Raw genomic sequence first — 20,555 nt, 5'->3', positions numbered from 1 at the left:
GTCCCTCTCCACCTAGCTTTCTCGCCATAATTGGCAGCAAGTCTTGAAACTCTAAATGTACCATATTTGTTTTTCCTGTAGTACAATCACAAATTAATATTGCTAGAAGCTATTGCTTGTTATATAAAAAATGACATAAATTAAGTGTGGATATTTATAGAATTAAGGAAGTTTTTTATATCCCATTTCTAGACTAGTCAAACGAGCTAGTTAGGGACTTGTCTACTATTTTCTTAGAACTTGCCTTGCTTGTTGGAAATTTTATTTTGGACCAAGTCAGTCTTTTCATTCGTCAAAATGCCTTACAATGGATTTTCAAGGAAACTAATTAATGATGTGCGGTTGGTGCCAATTAAGGAAGTCATCTTTCAATTTTATTTTATTTTATTTTTACTAAAGAATTATGTGATGATAGCCAATGTGGACCGTCACTTTAATTATTTGGAAGCTCAATTCAGTTCTCACAAAATCAGATTGGGGCATTGGAGGAACTGTTCAGTCAAAGTTTTTCTCAAGGTAAATTATCAACAATCCAACTTACTACAGTATTATTTTTTCTTCTCTAAAGATAAATCAATCCTCTATGTTTGAAATTTGAATAGAATATAATATTGTCAAACCACGGCTTTGCCCTTTATGTTTGAATACAAGCTTATTTTTTCTTTTCAAAAAACTTGTGTTTCCTCTTTTACAAAAAAGTATAACCAAACAAAAGTCCAATTTCATAAGTTGGTTATTTCGGTACCAAAATTTCCAGCCATTTATTGCAGCAAGTATCTGGAAGGAGCATCCACGGCGAATGACTGGAATTCTTAGTTCGTTATTTCTAATAAATCAGAATTCTCAATTATGTATTGTATAATCAATGATATTGTCTAATTACAACTGCAACATTAAAACTATTGAATTGCAATGGAAAATACTGATATAACAAATAATTAAGAATAGAGATACAAATAGGCATGAAAAACTTGAGACTTTAAGAAAGGGGACGAGAGGAGTACACATTTTCGTCCATAATTTCCAAAGCAGCTGACGACAACCCTTTGTCACGTAATTCCTACTCAACTTGAATCCCAAACAAATCTTCCGTTAGGCTGTCTAATTCTTGTGCCTCTTTGTAGTTTAACCTTACGCCCAACATCTTAGCCAGCCTCTGTCCAGATAATTGGTCCATATGCATTAATATCCGGGTTATCCATGTTCACAACATTATTAGTACTTATTTTTTAGTGGAATGATTGCACTACTACAGTTTGATGTCACTTTCATCAATTGGATATTGTCCTTACGTAGAATTTTCAAATATTTTGACTAAGGTGTTTGATTTGTTGCGTAACTTTGGTTATATTAATGGTTTGGTAGAATTCTCAAAGACTAATTTTATTTTTTCTGTTTCTCTGAGATGATAACATTGATATACTTATGGATACTTGAATGTTTGTTTGTGTTAATTCGTCTATTCCCTCGACTTGTCAATGCTTTTTAAAAACAGGTATTTGGGAATGAAGATATTGTTGGTTGATTTAGTTCTCTTGCTTTCTTGTTTTCATTTAGTTAGGTGCAATAATACGCGTTCAGACAACTTATTGCCTGGACAAATCCTTTCCTTTTCTGCAGCAGATACTTTAGTGTCCAAACAAGGGAAGTTTGAACTCGGTTTCTTCTGTCCAGGTAATTGTGAAAAGCTTTTTATTGGTATATGGTATACAAACATAAAGCCCAAGACCGTGGTTTGGATAGCAAATAGGGACAACCCTATCCGCCCTCCGTTCAATAATTCTCATCTAGAGCTGTCTGATGGAAATCTAGGAATCTTTAATGCACGTAAACAGAGAGTTTGGGACTCTAATTTATCCACAGCAGATGTCAATAGGGCAGTACTTCTTGATTCTGGAAATTTCATTTTGACAAATGGCATTGAAATACAGTGGCAGAGCTTTGATTATCCTACCGATACATGGCTGCCTGGTGCGAGGATTGGATTTGATAAGTCCAAGAACACACTCCAGAAACTTACTTCTTGGACGAATACGAATGATACCGCTTCAGGACACTTCTCTTTGCAATTAGACCCTAATCAAAATGGTGAGTTAGTCATACTACGTAACCTTGTGGAAATGTGGAGCTGGGTGCCTTTGAATCTCGTGAAAGTATCCAAGTATTTATCCAACTTCAGTTATAATCCAACTGAACATAGTGCATTTATTACATACAATGTCTTTGGTGAATCTGTCATTTCTCGAATTGTCCTAGATCATAGCGGGTTCATGGGGGAATTCTTCTGGTCTAATGAGAGTCAGAATTGGATGTTTGTGCGGTCTGTACCTGTTGATATGTGTGACACAACGAATTTATGTGGTGCTTTTGGAATTTGTGATATAAATACCAATCCAATCTGTGGATGTTTACAAGGTTATGAACCCAAGTTTCCATTAGGTTGGGCTACTAATGATTATTCTAGTGGGTGTGTGAGAATAACTCCGCTGCAGTGTGGCAGCAATAACGATGGTTTTGTTCGTATGCAAAATGTTGTACTTCCTGCATCATCTGAATCAATGCAAGTAGGGAATGATCAGATCTGTGAATATATATGTTCATCCAATTGCTCATGCAATGCTTATGTTTACAGCAATAGTGGAGTCTGCTTATTATGGAATGATGATCTTATCAATCTGAGAAGCTTATCTGATAATTCACGTCAAGCAGTGTTAAGCATAAAAATTTTTGAGCGTTCAAACAAAGGTTAGGTGCTTCTAAACTGCATCTTGTTCTAATTGTGCTTACTTGAAACTGACATTATGTTCGTTTTCTCCTCTCCCCATCTATCTTAATGCTCAGGCAATAAAAAGTCATCGTTTGTAGTGCTAGTAGCATCCATCACTTCATCAATTTTTGTCTGTGGTACATGCTGTTACTTTCTATGGAGACGAAAGCTCAAGAAAAAAGGTACTTCTTTATATTTCCAATAGCTATGCCAGCGCTTTATGAATGTTAATGTGGCCTACATTGGTTGAGGCGATGAGGGTATAGGATCTTGTCTCCTTATATTGTCTTGGCTATCCTCACCTCATGAACTAGCTTTCAATCGAGATTGACATTTTCTTAACAATGAACATATGTGGTATGCCAATAAATGAACCTAGTCCTTCTGGATTCATTATTAAACTGCTGGAACGTGGGCAGTTTTCGTGTGATATTCTAGATCTTACTAGTAGCCGGTTATCTGACTTAACTGTGTTCTCGCTGTCACACTCACTACAATCATGGATTAGATTATAAGTTAAAATTACCAATGTACAGCTTCATCTATAGACTTCATGTTTCTATTGCCTTTTCAGGGATTTTGAGAAAGATGAAGTTCAGGGAACTGTTACTTTCTGACTCAGCAACTAACATGTCAAAACCTGGAACTTCCATTGGAAAGGGACAAGAAAAGAACGGTGACATTGAACTGAAGTTCTTTGAACTACATGACTTGAAAGCCGCGACAGACAATTTTTCCCCTGATAATAAACTTGGAGAAGGAGGTTTTGGTCCTGTTTTTAAGGTATTGTTACTACAACCTGAATACCTGCAAGTCTGCAACACAAATATGCGCTCACACCTAAAGAAAATGGAAAGAAATCCCTCGGGAAATAGCCAGATAGTATATATCCTGATTTTAGTTAATATCTTTGCTAGCTGTACTTATGTTTTGGAGGTGTGATAAATGTTTTTTTGCAATTTCTAGGGTCAATTGCCAGATGGGCAGAAAATAGCTGTGAAAAGGCTATCAACTCAATCAAGGCAAGGCATAAGTGAATTCAAAACTGAGGCCCTTCTCATTGCAAAACTCCAACATAGAAACCTTGTTAGGTTCCTTGGCTGCTGTGTAGAAGATGAGGAGAAAATGTTGGTATATGAATATATGCCAAATAAAAGTCTAGACTATTTCATTTTCGGTATGATAATTTACTACTATCTGTTTTTGTGTTAACCCTTTCCTCCTGTCAAATGTGTGCTTACTGGATAAATTTGATATGTACAACTTAGACGAGAGCAGGAGGTCGTTGCTTGATTGGAAAAAGAGGCATGAGATCATTATTGGTATAGCTAGAGGGATACTCTATCTGCATCAGGATTCAAGATTGAGAGTAATCCACCGTGATCTGAAAGCCAGCAACATTCTTTTAGATGAAGACATGAACCCCAAGATATCAGATTTTGGTACAGCAAGAATATTTAGCGGAAACCAAGATGAAGCAAATACTCTTCGAATAGTTGGCACATAGTAAGCAAGCAAATACTGAAAGGTCTTTTCCCATACTACTTACCAATATTTTGCCTACTCATTATAGCTCCTTTTCTATGCAGTGGCTATATGTCACCTGAATATGCTCTAGCTGGTCTCTTCTCAGTAAAATCTGATGTCTTTAGCTTTGGTGTCATATTATTGGAGATCATTAGTGGAAAAAAGAACAGAATCTCTTATAATAGTGATTCCCCTCCAAATTTGATACGACAGGTAAGTTGTAAAATGCAAATGTTCGAATCTTTCTTTGATTAAGAATCAAATTTATCCATTTCAATGAACTAATGATTCAGGCCTGGGAGCTTTGGAATGATGGCAAGGCCTTTGAGCTGATAGATCCAACCATAGTTGATTCTTGCCCCAGTGAGGAAGCACTACGCTGTATTCAAGTAGGACTTTTGTGTTTGCAAGTGAATGCAGGGGACAGACCAACCATGTCATCAGTTCTATTCATGCTAAGTAATGAAGCAACGATTCCCTCCCCAAAGCAGCCATTGATTACCCCTCACTCTGACTTGGGTACAACAGAAACAACACCATCTTCGATCAATGAGGTGACTATTACTGTACTTGACGGTCGTTAGTCAGCTGATGAGTGATGAATCATCAGTCATCAGCCAATCCGTTCGAGTGTGACCCGTCCATTTACTAGCTCAACGAATTGGGTTGATATACTGTCCAAATTGATTCAAGAGAGATTGCCAAAATAATTTTCAGAAGACATTTTTTTATTTGATATGTTATATATATAGTTACCATAAAGAAAACAATAATTTTAGGTACTAAAAATTCATAAAAGAACAAATAAAATAATTAAACCTTACTAAGAATTGAACGGATTGAGTTACAACTCACATTGCAGTCCTGTTTCAATCAAATTTAATCCACTCAAATTCTACTCAACCCATCTAATTGACACGTTAGATCCATACCAATTCACTGAATTTTTGGTTGTTGTATAATTAATTGCTAACGTGGGAGCCGAGGCACGTGTATCTTAATAAACACGAGAATATCACAATACACCCACAAGTCAACAAATAAATTTGAAAATTGGTGGGGTTCTTGCTTTCCCATCACTCATCAGCGTTACTAGGAACTTTCTTCTTGTTTTCTTATTGAGTGAACTGGAATTTTATCCCCATTATTGTCCTCATTTCTCTACAACGTTCACACCGAAAAAGTAATTGTTTCTAATTATATCCTTATTCTGAAACAAATAATACCCAATTTTTAAAAGATATAATAAATAGAAGAATTCAATAAATAATAGTACCTTATATATTTTTTATTGTTTTTTTAACTGGTGAAAAGAATTAAAAGGACATTTATTTTGATAGGGAGAGAGTAGAGTAGGGTGGTGGAACATTGCAAAGCAACTTGGTTTTAATTAAAAAGGAAAACAAGTCTCCTTTGAGCGGGCGTCAATGGACGTATTCGGAAAGTCAAAATTCCAATAATCAGTTATCCAGATTGGGGAATTTTTCTCATTGTAAAATTTCATCTCTAGAGTTGCACTGTGTGTGTTCCTTTCCACTTTGTCAGCACTTTCGTGAAACATAATTGTTTAGATGCATGTATGTGGAAAGGAAGATGACTGCAATAGATTGATAGTCAACAAAATATATTTTCTTATTATGATGTATCTTATCAACATTACAAAGAATCGGTATAACCCTATTTCCAATCAAATTGAAATAAGCAGGAAAATGAAATTTGAGAAACAATATGAAAGAGCCTCTTCAACTCCACGAGGCAGCCTGTTGGAATGTATACGTCCATCAGTGTCAATGGGACCAGGTCCTCAGCACAGTTGAAACTAAAACAGTAAAGAACAAGTGCTGAAAGGTAAAGATTGACAAGAGAGTTTACGTAGGAGTAAAACCACGACCTGGCCTGCCAGGACTTTTAGAACTGTTTTTCACTAATCTTCTCAAGCAAAAGTAAAAGCTAGTTACAAACCGAGATTAGCCTGCTAATCCCAACTCTAAGTAACCCCTCCTATTACTTAGACGAGCTAGAGTAGATACCACACTACCCACTATACTAATCCTATCCTGATTAATATAGATTTAAAGTAAGAACCAAGTTAACTCTAACTCAGAACTCACAATGATTCACACAAATTGAAACGTTTCTTAACACAACGAAACGAATCCTACCATGTAAGTACTTATTACAAGCAAACAAGACAATAGACACAGAAAGCATTAATGATGATTCTATCAGGTCCCTTGCTGGTCTTGAAGCTTGAATAGTTTTCTCCTTTTGAATGAATGAGTAACTTGTTGTTTTTCCTTGGATATATTTAGACATGAAAAGTTATTATCCAATGAACATGCAACCTCGTCGCTTCTGATTGGTGCAGTACTTTGCAGCTTCACCAACTTTCTGACGCAGACAACTTTCCAGCTGTACAACACTTTGACCACTGGACGAGTATTCATACTCTGCAGAGGACCAGGTCTCTGCACTTGTGAGGAGATCATCAAAACATCAAGGAGCATAAGCACTTATCACAGCCCCAGACTCCACTTGTAGGATTCTAGTGGGTATGTTATTGTTGTACTATTCTTGTCAACTAACATGTCTCGGTCTTTAACTAAACTAGGAATAGAATTGTGTTATTCCACCATCTAAATGTAGGAAAACAGAGTATTCTGGGGAATTTTTCTCTCTTGCATTCATCACTCTATCAAACCATCTATATACAAGCTAAAAGAAGCAAAAAGAAAGTTCTACCCTAACTAATTCACAACTGTCCCTTTTCCTATTGGCTGTGACCATAACAAACTTTTATTCTCTAAAGATATTTACAAGATCTGGATAAGAGAAAATATAAGATGGGCTAAGGAGGAAAATTCTGAATGTGGCCCATAACATTAATTCCAAAACAAATGTCCATGAACTTGGGCCCAAACATTATGAATTAGATGATGCATCTTTGCATTTCTTCTTTGCAGGTGAGGATGGAGAATCATGTTCAACACCCCCTCTCAAGTTGGAAGGGTGTGGAAAGACCCCCAACTTGCCAAGTAAGTGATGATGAGGAAAACCGTGAAGCGGTTTAGTGAAGATGTCAGCCAGTTGAGACGTGGAAGGAAGGTAATGCAAAGAGATGAGACCAGCAAGAAATTGTTGCCTGACGAAATGACAATCAAGTTCCACTTGTTTGGTTCGCTCATGGAAAACTGGATTTTTAGCGATATGAATAGTAGCTTGACTATTTGAATGGAGAGGGATTGGAAGTGATGGAGAAACAGTGAGGTCTGATAACAAACGGACAAGCCAGGTGATTTCGGCAACAACCCGACGCATTGATCGATATTCAGCTTCAGCAGATGAAAGGGAAATCAAAGGTTGTTTCTTTGATTTCCAGGAAATTGGAGTACCTCCAAAACTGATGAAATAACCACTGATAGAGCGACGAGTCTCTGGACATGAACCCCAATCAGAATCGCAGTAGGCTTGAAGGTCAAACACGGATGACGATTTGATGAGAAGACCAATGCCAGGGTTGCCAAGAAGATAACGAAGACAGTGAAGACCAGCCTGATAATGAGGCATGCGAGGAGATTGCATGTATTGACTGAGGTGTTGCACGGCAAAAGAAAGATCCGGTCGAGTATGAGTCAAAAAATTGAGCTTGCCGACAAGTCTTCGATAAATAAGCGGATCAGGAAGAATATCACCAACATCGGCACGAAGCTTGGTGGAAGGCTCCAAAGGAGAAACAACAGGTTTCTTGTCAAGACAATCAAACTCAGAAATGAGATTAATGGTGAATAGTCTCTGAGTCACAATCAACCCCCGTTCTTCTCAGATCAATTCCAAACCAAGAAAATAATGAGCAAGGCCTAAATCTTTGATCTGAAACTCGAAATGAAGAAAAGACTTTTAGGAAGATATTTCATCCAGATCATCCCAGTAACTAAAATGTCATCGACATAAACAACGATGATGCAAATACCAATAGATGTCGGTTTGAAGAATAATGAATAATCATTCAAAGAATGATGATAACCTTTGAATTGAAGGGCGGCAGTGAGCCTGTCATACCATTGACGAGAGGCCTGTTTTAACCCATAAAGAGACTTATTGAGTTTACAAACTAGATTAGAACCAGAAATCTGTAAACCAGCAGGGATCCTCATATAGACTTTCTCTTGTAAATTACCATGGAGGAAAGCATTGTTGACGTCCAATTGGAACAAATCCCAACCCTTTTTAATAGCAACAACTAGTAGACATCTCACAGTAGTCATCTTGACCACAGGAGAAAAAGTCTCTGTATAATCAATGCCAGCCCTCTGAACATCACCCCGAATCACTAGACGAGCCTTATACCTTTCAATTGAACCATCTGCTTTATATTTTACTTATAAACCCATTTAGAAGGTAATGCTCGTTTTCCGAGTGGTAAAGGAACCAAATCCCAAGTGTGATTGAGTTGCAAAGCCTCAAACCATAGCATCCTGCCAACAAGGGTGTAAAGAAGCAGTTGAAAAAGAAGTGGATTCGGGAATATGAGCAACAGAGTTTAAAAAAGATTGATTGGAGGGAGATAAGGCAGAAAAAGAAAGAATAGAAGAAGTGAGAGGAGCTGCAAAACAACTAAAAGTAACATTAGTGAAAGAGACAGAATTACATATATAATCGGTGAGACGAATAGGAGGATGAGAAGTCCTAGAGGAATGTCAAATGGGAGTAGGAGAAGAAAGAGATGGAGTGATGGTAGAGGGAGAAGGAGAAGAGAAGGAAAGAGGAACAACGGAAGGAGGAAACGTGGGAGGAGGAACATGAGGTATAGCTGGCGGAATGAGATGAATATCTGGATGTAGAGGAGGAGGAACAGGAGATGTATCTGACTGAATGGGATGAATATCTAGATGTGGAGGAGGAGGAGAAGGAAATAAAGTAGAAGGAACAGGTGAGGATGAAGAGATAGAAGAAAACGAAGGAGAGAAAGGAAAAAATGATTCATGAAACATGACATCCCTGGAGATAAAAATTCTTTTAGTAGTAAGATCTAAAAGCTTGTACCCTTTTTTATTGAAAGGATAGCCAATGAAGACACATTTGGAAGCTTTAGGGTCAAGTTTGGATCTGGAATGAGGTAAGGTACTAGCATAACAAAGACAACCAAATGATTTAAGAAGATGATAGGAAGGTGGTGACTGAAAAAGTATCTCATAGGGTGACTTGAAAGTGAGGACCCTTGAAGGAAATCGGTTGATTAAATAAGTGGCTGTTAAAAGACATTCCCCCCAATAAGATAAAGGAAGATGAGACTGAAAAAGTAAAGCCCGACAAGTTTCCAAAAGGTGTCGATGCTTTCGTTCAACAACTCCAGCGTGTAGACACATGTTGTTTGGTGAATTATTCCATGAGAAGAAAGGAAATCAGAATTGGATAAACTAGAGCCAAGTTCTTTGGCATTATCAGATCTGATAATTTTAACTTTCTTCTGAAATTGTCTTTCAACAAGAGTTAGAAATTGTTTGAGAACATGGAAAGCGTTACTCTTGGTTTTAAGTAAATAGGACCAAGTTCCCCTACTATAATCATCCACAATGGTGAGAAAGTATCGAAAGCCATTATGGGTAGGAACTTTGTAGGGACCCCAAGTATCCACATGAATCAAGTCAAAAATTGCATGAGTGGAAATAGTGCTAGAAGTAAAAGGCAATTTAGATTGTCTAGCTTGGGCACAAACATCACACGGAAAAGGTAAAGTAGGCAATGAAAAAGTAAAAGGGGAATTGGAAATATTCTTCATATTAGAAAGAGGCAAATTCCCTAATCTTTGATGCCATAGGCTTACATCGTCATTGTTAAAAGTAGAGGAAACAGAAACGCCTAAACCACTAGAAGGAAAATGACAAACAGACTTAGACAAAGAACTACTAGCTGAAACTGGACAAGATGAGTCTGGAACCAAGCTGGACTGGATAGGTGCTGATTTGAAAATGTAAAGGCCATCGTGAACTTCACCAAGAACCAGTGGGCTCTTCATAGAAGAGCCCTGAAAAACAGCACCAGAAGAAGAGAACGTTAGCAAGCAATGAAATTGAGAAGTTAATTTGTGAACAGAAAGAAGATTGAACTTAAAATCAGGAACAAAAAGAACATTATCAATCACAAGATCAGGCAGAATATGCACACTCCCTTTATGTGTCACTTTGAGTTTGCGAGAATTTGGCAGATTAACATACAGAACAGTAGGCAGATGAGTCACATTAGACAAGAGTGAATAATTAAAAGTCATGTGGTCGGATGCCCCTGAATCTAGTATCCAAGAAATAGAAGTGAGGTGAGAAGAAAAAGAGTAGAAACTAGGATTGAAATGAGGCGTAAAAATACCAGCACAATTGGCAGATGCATTAACATCAGGAGATTGATCACCTTGCACATTACTAGTGCTATGAGCAGCAAACTTTTCTTTCTTGGACTTGATAAACTTAAAATTAGGAGGGAAACCAATCAACCTATAACATTTGGAAACCTCATGATTGGTTAACTTGCAGTGAGTGCAGAAGAGTCCAGTTTTGGGTTTGTCAACCTGAGTCCTGAACCTCCCATCCTGATTTCCTGAAATTTTTTGAGTATTATTGAACCTTTGATTATGTCCAAACTGTTGATGTGACACTGAGAAAGCACCATGTGAAGGGCTAGATTCCATATGCACTTCTCTTTGCTTTTCATCTTGAATGAGCAAAGAGTATGCCTGACTGACTGAAGGCAGAAGATCCATCATAAGGATACTACTATTAACGCTTGAGTAAGAGCTATTGAGTCCCATGAGGAACTGAATCAACCTCCCATCCTGATGAGACTTGATGGTTTTTATTTTGCCTCCACAAATACACGCACAAGAACAATGATCGAGGGTAATGAAAGCATCAAGCTCATCCCAGAGCTTCTTAATTCTAGTAAAATAACACGCTATATCAGTGTTACCCTGTACTGCATTAGAGAGTTCTTTTTGAAGCTGATATAGTTGTGCACCATTGCATTGTCCAAACCTGGCTGATAGATCTTTCCATATTTCTTTTGCAGTTCTAGAGTAGAGGACAGATTCAGCAATGTCCTTTGAAAGAGAGTTGAGGATCCATGAAATGACCATGTCATTACATCTAGCCCAAAGCTTGTGAGTAGGATCGGAAGGCAGAGGCTCAGCTAGACTGCCATCGATCAGTCCAAGTTTGTTTTTGGCTGACAAGGCAATGACAAGAGCACGACTCCAGCCAGCATAACCCTTACCATCGAATGGAGAATTGACCAACAGCATTCCAGGGGAATCAGAAGGATGAATATAGAAGGGACTGGCAGAGTCAATGAGAGTGCTGGACTGAGTGCCTGGCTGGACTTCTGATGAAGAAGTATCAACCATTGCAAGGAGAAGAGAAAATCAAGATTAGGTGAAAAAATGAGAGGGAAGAAACGGAGAAGAAGAGCACCTATTGCTCTGCTACCATGTAGGAAAACAGAGTATTCTGGGGAATTTTTCTCTCTTGCATTCATCACTCTATCAAACCATCTATATACAAGCTAAAAGAAGCAAAAAGAAAGTTCTACCCTAACTAATTCACAGCTGTCCCTTTTCCTATTGGCTGTGACCATAACAAACTTTTATTCTCTAAAGATATTTACAAGATCTGGATAAGAGAAAATATAAGATGGGCTAAGGAGGAAAATTCTGAATGTGGCCCATAACATTAATTCCAAAACAAATGTCCATGAACTTGGGCCCAAACATTATGAATTAGATGATGCATCTTTGCATTTCTTCTTTGCAGGTGAGGATGGAGAATCATGTTCAACACTAAATTCTAACTTAACTGGCTAGTGTGTTCATCCTTTTTAGATATCTGATGTTTGATGATTTGGATTGGATGTATCCAAGAGTAAGTCAATCATCATTTTACTCAAATCACCAAAGAACTAAACACTGAAGTAGCTAGACATCTTTCACTTTAAGAATCAATAAAATTCCTTTTCATTCACTGGGAAAAGTGTTCATTGACAATAAGCAAGGTTAGGTGAAATTCGTTATCAGCCACCTTTTGGACTTTAATTGAAGCAAGTACATCCAGTGGGAATGCCTGGAATTATTAGTTGGTCAAAGTTACGTAATTATTTTTTAGTGGAAAGATTGCAATTTGATGTCATTTTCATCAATTGTATTTTCCTTTCTTAGAAATTTCAAAGATTTGAACTAGGGTATATGATTAAGTGGGAACTTTGGTTGTATTTACTGGTTATTATTGTTAGTCCTCTATCAGACTTCCCCCAAAGTTTCATTGCCCATCACCTAGTAACTTTCTTTATTCTCCTCTTTCGTTTTTATGTAGTAGTGAGAAATGAAGATAATATTGGTTCTCTTGCTTTCTTACTTTCATTTAGTTAGCTGCAATAGTACTCGTTCAGATACCTTGTTGCCTGGCCAGTCCTTTTCCTTTTCTGCAGAAGATACTTTAGTATCCAAACAAGGGAAGTTTGAACTCGGTTTCTTCTGTCCAGGTAATTCTGAAAAGCTTTTTATTGGTATATGGTATACAAACATAAAGCCCAAAACTGTGGTTTGGATAGCAAATAGGGACAACCCTATTCGTCCTCCGTTCAATAATTCTCATCTAGAGCTGTCTGATGGAAATCTACAACTCTTGGATGCACGTAAACAAAGAGTTTGGAGTTCTAGTTTATCCACACCTTCAGCATATGCCAATAAAGCAGTACTTCTTGACTCTGGAAATCTTGTTTTGACAAATGGCATTGACAGACAGTGGCAGAGCTTTAATTATCCTACAGATACGTGGCTGCCTGGTGCGATGATTGGATTTAATAAGTCCAAGAACACACTCCAGAAACTTACTTCTTGGAGGGATCTGAATGATCCAGCTTCAGGAAGCTACTCTTTGCAAGTAGGCCAGAATCAAAATGGTGAGTTAGTTGTTCAACATAATTTCCAGGAAGAATGGAGGTCTGGGCCTTGGAATGAAGGAGGGTTTGCTATTAGAGCAGAACAAAATTATTATAAGGATTTATTCGACTTCAGTTATGATCCAACTGAATATAGTAAATATATTACTTACAATGGCTTTGCTGAATCTGACATTTCTCGAATTGTCTTAGAATTTAATGGGTCGATGAAGCAATGGTTCTGGTCTAAAGATCATCAGAGTTGGCAGTTAGTGTGGTCTCGATCTACTGATAATTGTGACCGAATAAATTTCTGTGGTGCTTTTGGAATTTGTGACATGAATGCCAATCCACCCTGTGAATGCTTAAAAGGTTATGAACCGAAGTTTAAATTAGATTGGGATAGTAGAAACTATTCAGGTGGGTGTGTGAGAAAAAATCCGCGGCAGTGTGGCAGCAATAACAAAAAATTTGTCCGTATGCCAAATGTAAAACTTCCTGTGTCATCTGAATCAATGAAAGGAGTAAATGATCAGATCTGTGAATATATATGTTCATCCAATTGCTCATGCAATGCTTATGCTTACAGCAATAGTGGAGAGTGCTTATTTTGGTATAGCGATTTGATTGATCTGTCAATATTACCTAATAATTCAAGTCAAGTAGAGTTCAACATTAAGCTTTTTGAGCGCTCGAACAAAGGTTAGGTGCTTCCAAGCTGCATCTTATTTCTAATGTGCTCCTTTTCAACCAAAAATATGTTATTTTCCTCCTTTCTTGATCTTCCTTAATGTTTAGGAAAGAAGAAACTACTACTGGTAGCACTAGTAGTGTCCATCACTTCTGCAAGTTTTGTCTGTGGTACATGCTGTTACTTTCTATGGAGAATAAAACTCAAGGAAAAAGGTACATTCTAATTCTTGCTAGTAGCAGTTGAGTAACTTAAGTTTCACTTCTATTTGGCATGACTGAAAGAGGTCAATCAAAATGTAACCTTTGATTTAATTAGTCATGGAAAGGAAATTATATTCTCCGAATTATGCTTAGATAAAAGTTAAAATTGCCCATGTCCAGCTTCTTCTAAACTCATCAATAAACTTCCTGTTTATATTGATTTACATCAGGGATTTTGGGAAGGAAAAAGTTCAGGGAAATGTTACTTTCTAAATCAGCAACTAACTTATCAAAACCTGGAACTTCCAGTAAAATGGGACAAGAAAATAAACGTTCCATCGAGCTGAAGTTCTTTGAATTACGTGAGTTGAAAGCTGTGACAGATAATTTTTCACCTGACAATAAGCTTGGAGAAGGAGGTTTTGGGCCTGTTTTTAAGGTATTGTTACTACATAAGAAAATATATTGACAACCTGAATAACTGCAACACTAAATTCTACTCAGGCCCAAAGAAAATGGGAAAAAGTCCCTCTTGAGGTGAACAGGTAGCGTAATGGTTTTAACTAAAATCTTTTCCATACTTGTGTTTTAATGGTGTGATTAATTGCATTGCAATTTCTAGGGTCAATTGCCAGATGGGCAGAAAATAGCTGTGAAAAGGCTATCAACTCAATCACAGCAAGGAATTAGTGAATTCAAAACTGAGGTCCTTCTCATTGCTAAACTTCAACACAGAAATCTTGTTACGTTTCTTGGCTGCTGTGAAGAAGACGAGGAGAAAATGTTGATCTATGAATATATGCCAAACAAAAGTCTAGACTATTTCATATTTGGTATGATAATTTACTACTATCTGTTTTTGTGTTAACCCTTTCCTCCTAAGTAGTGCTTACTGGATAAATTTGATATGAACAACTTAGACGAGAGCAGGAAGTCATTGCTTGATTGGAGAAGGCGGTATGAAATCATTATTGGAATCGCTAGAGGGATACTCTATCTTCATCAGGATTCAAGATTAAGAATAATACACCGTGATCTGAAAGCCAGCAACATTCTTTTAGATGAAGATATGAACCCCAAGATATCAGATTTTGGTACTGCTCGAATATTTAGTGGAAACCAGAATGAAGCTAAGACTCTTCGAGTTGTTGGAACATAGTAAGCAAGAAAATACCAAAAGGGATTTCTCTGTCGCATCTTTACCATTTTTCATTACTTGGCTCATTATTGCCCTTTTCCTTTGCAGTGCCTATATGTCACCTGAATATGCTCGAGCTGGTCTCTTCTCAGTAAAATCTGATGCCTTTAGCTTTGGTGTTATATTATTGGAGATCATAAGTGGCAAAAGGAACGTGGTCTCTTATAATAGTGATTCCCCTCCAAATTTGATACGACGGGTGAGTTTTAAGATACAACATTTGAAACTATCTTTTGATTTAATAATCATACTTATTTTCTAAATGAACTGCTGCTTCAGGCCTGGGAGTTGTGGAATGATGGTAAGGCCTTTGAGCTGGTAGATCCATCAATAGTTGATTCTTGTCCCAGTGAGGAAGCATTACGCTGCATTCTAGTAGGACTATTGTGTTTGCAACTCAACGCAGCAGACAGACCAACCATGTCAACAATTCTGTCCATGCTAAGTATTGAAGCAACAGTTCCCTCCCCGAAGCAGCCCTTCATTACCCCTAACTCAGACTTGATTACTACTGAAACAGCATCATCTTCGATCAACGAGGTGACAATTACAGCACCTTATGTTCGGTAGTTGTCTGACGTGTATATGTATTTCTGTTATCTGTTTATCAAATGTATCTAGTGCTCATTACTTCCCAAAGTATGATATAGTCTTCAATGATTCAATGCAAATAATGCTAAAAGATTTTCAATAGACTAGTTGATATTACTTTTACAGATACTCATCACAGAAAGATTGAAACAACAGTGCTCTTACTCATGATCATAATATTATTGTTGTATTTGATACATGTCTATCTCATGATCTAATTATGAAACAAAAGTTAAAATCTTTCATAAGATAACTTACATGTTTGTATTTTTTTATCAATAATTTTTGAGGAAAAACATAACCAACTAATAATAGTTAAATATCTCATTAATTGACAAAACTCCACAACCAAATTACTATCCTGCAAATCAATAAAAACATTGAAAAGTTGTGTGTGGCTAGCAGGATTAGCCTTTGTTGCTTTTAGAGCATTGATGAACACAGAGAAGACTGTTAAAGAAAACATGAAGTGTGGCAATTATCAAATACAGCTGACAAAGAGCACCATTTAATTCACAGATGAAATAGAAACCCTCTGTGTTTATGCTTCTTTCCTACCAATCCTTTGCCACCCACCTACCTTTAAGTCTGTAACATGGGCCATGGGGAATCAGAAGTCAGTGTTGGTTCCAGTGCTATTAGAGCCCAACCCCACTAGTTTCAATCAAGAATGGACTAGCATGTTAAATGTTGTGTATAACCCACCAATAAATCTCTCTAATAATATGAAAGCAAAGTACAGAAAAAGGAATTCTGTATTTCTTTCAAAATAGTTCTTGAATAGTTAGCATAAGCTCTAGCGACCATGAACTGTTGAAATAGACATATCGTTGACAGAAGATGTTGCTATACTTGCTGATGAAGAGTGTTTAACTGAACTATGATTCTCTGATCTGAATATAAGGCTAGGTTGTTTAGGGAAAGGAAGATTTGTTTCATTGCACAGCATGAAGACCACTTCTGACATAGTCGGTCTGTCATCTGTAAACGGTTGTACACACAAAAGGCCAATGTGGATGCATCTCAAAACTTCACAAGCTTCATATGAGCCACCTAACAATGGATCAACAACATCTAAAGCCTTTTCATCCTTCCAAAGATCCCAAACCTTAAATAGAAACACCACAATGCATCACAATCAAAATTTCAGACAATTTCTTCTCTATAAGAGAAGCGACCATAACACCAAAAATTGAAATTCTGAAATACAAAATCTCGATCTATTCAGCACTTTTAACAACCTGAAAGGGAATTGTTTCCAAATTATTATTTGCAGTACTACCATCCATGACACAGCTTATGTCTAAGGCAACTGTAAGATAATAAATGCAATTTCTCGATTTTAACAGCATATATATGTTTGTACTTACATATCCAACTAAATGTCGAGATTGCTCCTGATCCTTATGACTGTTGTTCTTTCTGCCAGTGATAATTTCCAAACACAAAACCCCGAAACTGAAAACATCAGACTTTGCTGAAAAGTGCCCTACCATTGCATATTCAGGTGACATATAACCACTGCAATAGATAAGCAATGTCAAGATTTATCATTTTAAAGATCACATGCACATATCTAACATAACTCATTTATGTTTATACACAACTTGACATACTTACTATGTTCCAACTACTCGATTTGTGTTTGCTTCCATTTGGTCACCTCCAAATATTCTGGCCATTCCAAAGTCTGATATTTTTGGTTGCATGGAGGCATCGAGTAAAACATTGCTTGCTTTTAGATCCCTATGAATAATTCTTAGTCTAGAGTCTTGGTGAAGGTATAACATTCCTCGTGCAATCCCATGTATGATTTCAAACCGTTTTCCCCAATCCAACAAAGACCCTTTTGTTTTATCTGGATCACAGTTTAAAAATTTGTGCATAAGAAATCTTTTAGGAACACACACGCGTTAAAGCAGTAAGCATCAGTAAACATGTAAAAGCATGTAGAGACTGGAGGTCAATGAAAGAAATTCCGGTCCTGAAGATGTTCCTTACCAAAAATAAAACTGTCCAAGGATTTGTTTGGCATATATTCATAAACCAACATCTTCTCTCCTCGTTGAACGCAGCATCCTAAAAGCCTCACCAAATTTCTGTGCTGAAGTCTTGCAATTAGTGTGACTTCGTTCTTGAACTCCTCCGTCCCTTGCCCTGAAGTTACTGAAAGTCTTTTGACAGCTATTACTTGTCCATCTGTCAGATGACCCTGATATTGAATCCAGATTATTATTTGGTAAACATAGCTTCTTCTTTTTTTTAAGGGTGAAAAGCTTGGTTTAATAATTATTATTACATCTATTTGCAGCCTCCTATAAAGATAATGTTGATCGCTAGGATATCAATCATGTTTGGGAGTTGTTACCTTGTATACGCTACCAAATCCTCCTTCACCAAGTTTGTTAGCATCAGAGAACTTATCAGTGGCATTAGTTATTGTGGTTAGATCAAAGATTGAGATTTCTGCATGTTTACTTTCATCCATGCCGTCATAGGATGCTAAACTTTCACTTCTCTCATTATCTGTACATCAGCAAACACCGATTAGGATCAAATGAAATTTGCAGTTATATCATTGTTTTTGCTGCACGATATAGAAAGGTAGTAGAGAGATCTAAGTTGCTATAGGTGCTTCACCATTATAGCTGCTGTACAGATACTGAAAATATTCGACTAAAATATGATGTAGAATAATATCCTTACCATTTCTCCTTGTATTGATAACCAAACAACATGCCAAAGAGAGTGCAAGAATTATTGCTGCAGCAGACCCTACTAGAATCCCTATCGTTCTTTTCCTATTATGGCCTCTTGAATTCTTCGAGAATTGCACTGAACAAAGAAAAAATGAGAACTTCCAGTAAACACCAGGGTTAGATACTGTGTATTGCTACTAACCAAAAATGATCAACTTGCACATTTCTTCTCCGCATAATAGTGAATTACCTGAATCCTCACACAATATATTAAGTTAACTCCTTACCTAAATCAGATGCAGAGACTCTGATATATAAATCTTGGGCCCCATCTGTAAATTGCTTTATGTCTGTCAACTCACCATACCAAGTGATGCATCCACTTCCTCCTGCACTAATATTAGCACTTGCATAGGCTGTGCAGGAGCAGTTCTTCAGACACAACTCTTCACATTCCTTCAATCCCATGCTCTTGTTCATCCGAGCTGCACCCGTGTCGGGGATCTTCACATGACTTAATGTGACAAACCCCTCACCACTGTTGCACACCTCTTCATTTTTCTTCCTCAAACATCCATGAGAGCCATCTCTCAAGAACCATTGTCGGCTTAGCTTTGGCTCGTACCCTGGAAGACAACTGCATTCAAATTCAGCCAAATTGAACAGATTGCAATTGCTAAATGCTCCACAATGTTCATAATTGTCACAAGGGTCTTTAGGGGCAGACCAAAATTGCACCCACTTTTGCTCACTCTCTTGCCAAGTTAACCGGTTCACGATCCCGGATTCATTCAGGACCATTCTTGAGATTATTGAACTATCATGTATGCCATATGTCAAGGAAACCTCGGTATCATTGTCCACATAACTAAGGCTGAAGATGAATCGTGGGCTCATTTCTGGTACACCACTCCAACCATGACCCGTCCAGGATCCTGTCCGCCAAATCCTGCTAGAGTTCTTGTACAAGAAAACTTGAGGTGTCCCATTGAGCTCCATTGTGTAACGATACTCTCCAGTGCCTGGATCGCTCAATGATTTCCAGGATGTTAGAAACCGGTTCAAACCCGTCCTCTTGTCTATTCCATATTTCATTGAAGGAAGCAAAGTATTGGTAGGATAATCAAAGCTCTGCCACTCAGTAACATCCATTTTGGAGTCTTGAAACAATATAAAATTCCCTGAATCCTCCAGCTTAGCTGTATACGAGTCTGCTCGTTTTGTAGCTGAAGAAACATTTGTTCTCCAAGCTGCAGTTTTTGATTCCGCATCGAGACGTATAACAAGATTTCCAGTTGAATCGATGGTAAGAATCCCAGATGTGCCATTAACAGGGTTGTCTCTGTTGGCAACCCAAACAACAGTTAGTTCAGGAACATTGTTGTACCAAATTCCGACGTAACGTTTACCAGGGGAATTCCCAAAGAAACCCAAAGCAAAAGATTTCCCTGAAGAGATTAACAAATCACCATCTTTGAGAGTTTGGTTAAAGGAAATGGTATCTATGGAACTACAAAATGGGACAAGAAATGAAACAATTACTATCAACAACTCTTTCTTCTGACACATAACTGATGCTTTCTAACAGGTAATCTTCTCTGTTTAGGTTCTTAAAACTTTATACTCTGGACCAAAATGAAAGACATTAAATTTTGCCTACATAGAGTTAGGTGGATAGGGACCCCATATACTTAATATCAAGATTATAACTACTCTCTAGAGTTCACTTTCGTACTTAACTTGTTGGACCATCTTTGTGTGTAGTGTCAAATGGGCTGGTTGGACTGAATTTGGACGGATCAAATAAATTATACACAAACAAAACTAGAATAATGCGATAGCATGGGGATCAAAACTCATTATTTTTCACTTGATTATACTTCAAACTTTCTATAGCCGTGCAATATGTCTACTTGTACTCACGAATCTCTCTCGTTAGCAATTAATTATACACAAA

The 20,555-nt window shown here is 37.4% G+C and overlaps 4 protein-coding genes and 1 long non-coding RNA gene across 7 annotated transcripts; 4 read left to right on the top strand and 1 right to left on the bottom strand.

Moving 5' to 3' along the window:
• The first annotated feature begins 1,492 nt into the window (after positions 1-1,492).
• LOC125822994 (S-locus-specific glycoprotein S6-like) lies at positions 1,493-2,263 on the top strand. Its single transcript, XM_049502447.1, has 2 exons — positions 1,493-2,161; positions 2,257-2,263. The coding sequence occupies exons 1-2, from the start codon at positions 1,506-1,508 to the stop codon at positions 2,261-2,263; spliced, it is 663 nt and encodes a 220-aa protein (XP_049358404.1). The 5' UTR covers positions 1,493-1,505.
• Positions 2,174-16,096, top strand: LOC125821838 (G-type lectin S-receptor-like serine/threonine-protein kinase B120). 3 transcript variants are annotated; one of them, XM_049501201.1, is made up of 8 exons: positions 2,174-2,745; positions 2,842-2,949; positions 3,342-3,530; positions 14,530-14,549; positions 14,733-14,943; positions 15,031-15,268; positions 15,357-15,507; positions 15,588-16,096. In XM_049501201.1, the coding sequence occupies exons 1-8, from the start codon at positions 2,271-2,273 to the stop codon at positions 15,876-15,878; spliced, it is 1,683 nt and encodes a 560-aa protein (XP_049357158.1). In that variant the 5' UTR covers positions 2,174-2,270; the 3' UTR covers positions 15,879-16,096. The 3 variants fall into 3 exon arrangements, with proteins under 3 accessions (XP_049357158.1, XP_049357159.1, XP_049357160.1); XM_049501202.1 differs by lacking the exons at positions 2,842-2,949; positions 14,530-14,549; positions 14,733-14,943; ... (1 more) ...; positions 15,357-15,507; positions 15,588-16,096 and adding exons at positions 3,734-3,944; positions 4,036-4,273; positions 4,357-4,507; positions 4,588-4,881 and having other exon boundaries at positions 2,175-2,745; positions 3,342-3,550; XM_049501203.1 differs by lacking the exons at positions 2,174-2,745; positions 14,530-14,549; positions 14,733-14,943; ... (1 more) ...; positions 15,357-15,507; positions 15,588-16,096 and adding exons at positions 3,734-3,944; positions 4,036-4,273; positions 4,357-4,507; positions 4,588-4,881 and having other exon boundaries at positions 2,752-2,949; positions 3,342-3,550.
• LOC125821845 (G-type lectin S-receptor-like serine/threonine-protein kinase At2g19130) lies at positions 12,602-13,946 on the top strand. Its single transcript, XM_049501209.1, has one exon. It carries the CDS (start codon positions 12,658-12,660, stop codon positions 13,921-13,923), a length of 1,266 nt encoding a protein of 421 aa, XP_049357166.1. The 5' UTR covers positions 12,602-12,657; the 3' UTR covers positions 13,924-13,946.
• Positions 16,097-16,409: 313 nt separating the features above from the next.
• On the top strand, positions 16,410-16,978 carry LOC125821862 (uncharacterized). Its single transcript, XR_007442617.1, has 2 exons — positions 16,410-16,519; positions 16,632-16,978. It is a non-coding gene; the product is annotated as an uncharacterized LOC125821862 (long non-coding RNA).
• Positions 16,635-20,236, bottom strand: LOC125821835 (G-type lectin S-receptor-like serine/threonine-protein kinase At1g11410). The gene is made up of 7 exons (XM_049501197.1): positions 18,886-20,236; positions 18,606-18,734; positions 18,268-18,425; positions 17,901-18,111; positions 17,520-17,757; positions 17,270-17,420; positions 16,635-17,007 (listed from the first exon to the last, which is right to left on the bottom strand). Exons 1-7 carry the CDS (start codon positions 20,165-20,167, stop codon positions 16,696-16,698), a joined length of 2,481 nt encoding a protein of 826 aa, XP_049357154.1. The 5' UTR covers positions 20,168-20,236; the 3' UTR covers positions 16,635-16,695.
• Between the last annotated feature and the right edge of the window lie 319 nt (positions 20,237-20,555).

Source organism: Solanum verrucosum, unplaced genomic scaffold (assembly GCF_900185275.1).
Source record: "Solanum verrucosum unplaced genomic scaffold, falcon-dt-bn FXZP01000103.1, whole genome shotgun sequence".
Classification (NCBI taxonomy): Eukaryota; Viridiplantae; Streptophyta; class Magnoliopsida; order Solanales; family Solanaceae; genus Solanum; species Solanum verrucosum.
This window is presented reverse-complemented; position numbering and strand designations above follow the sequence as displayed.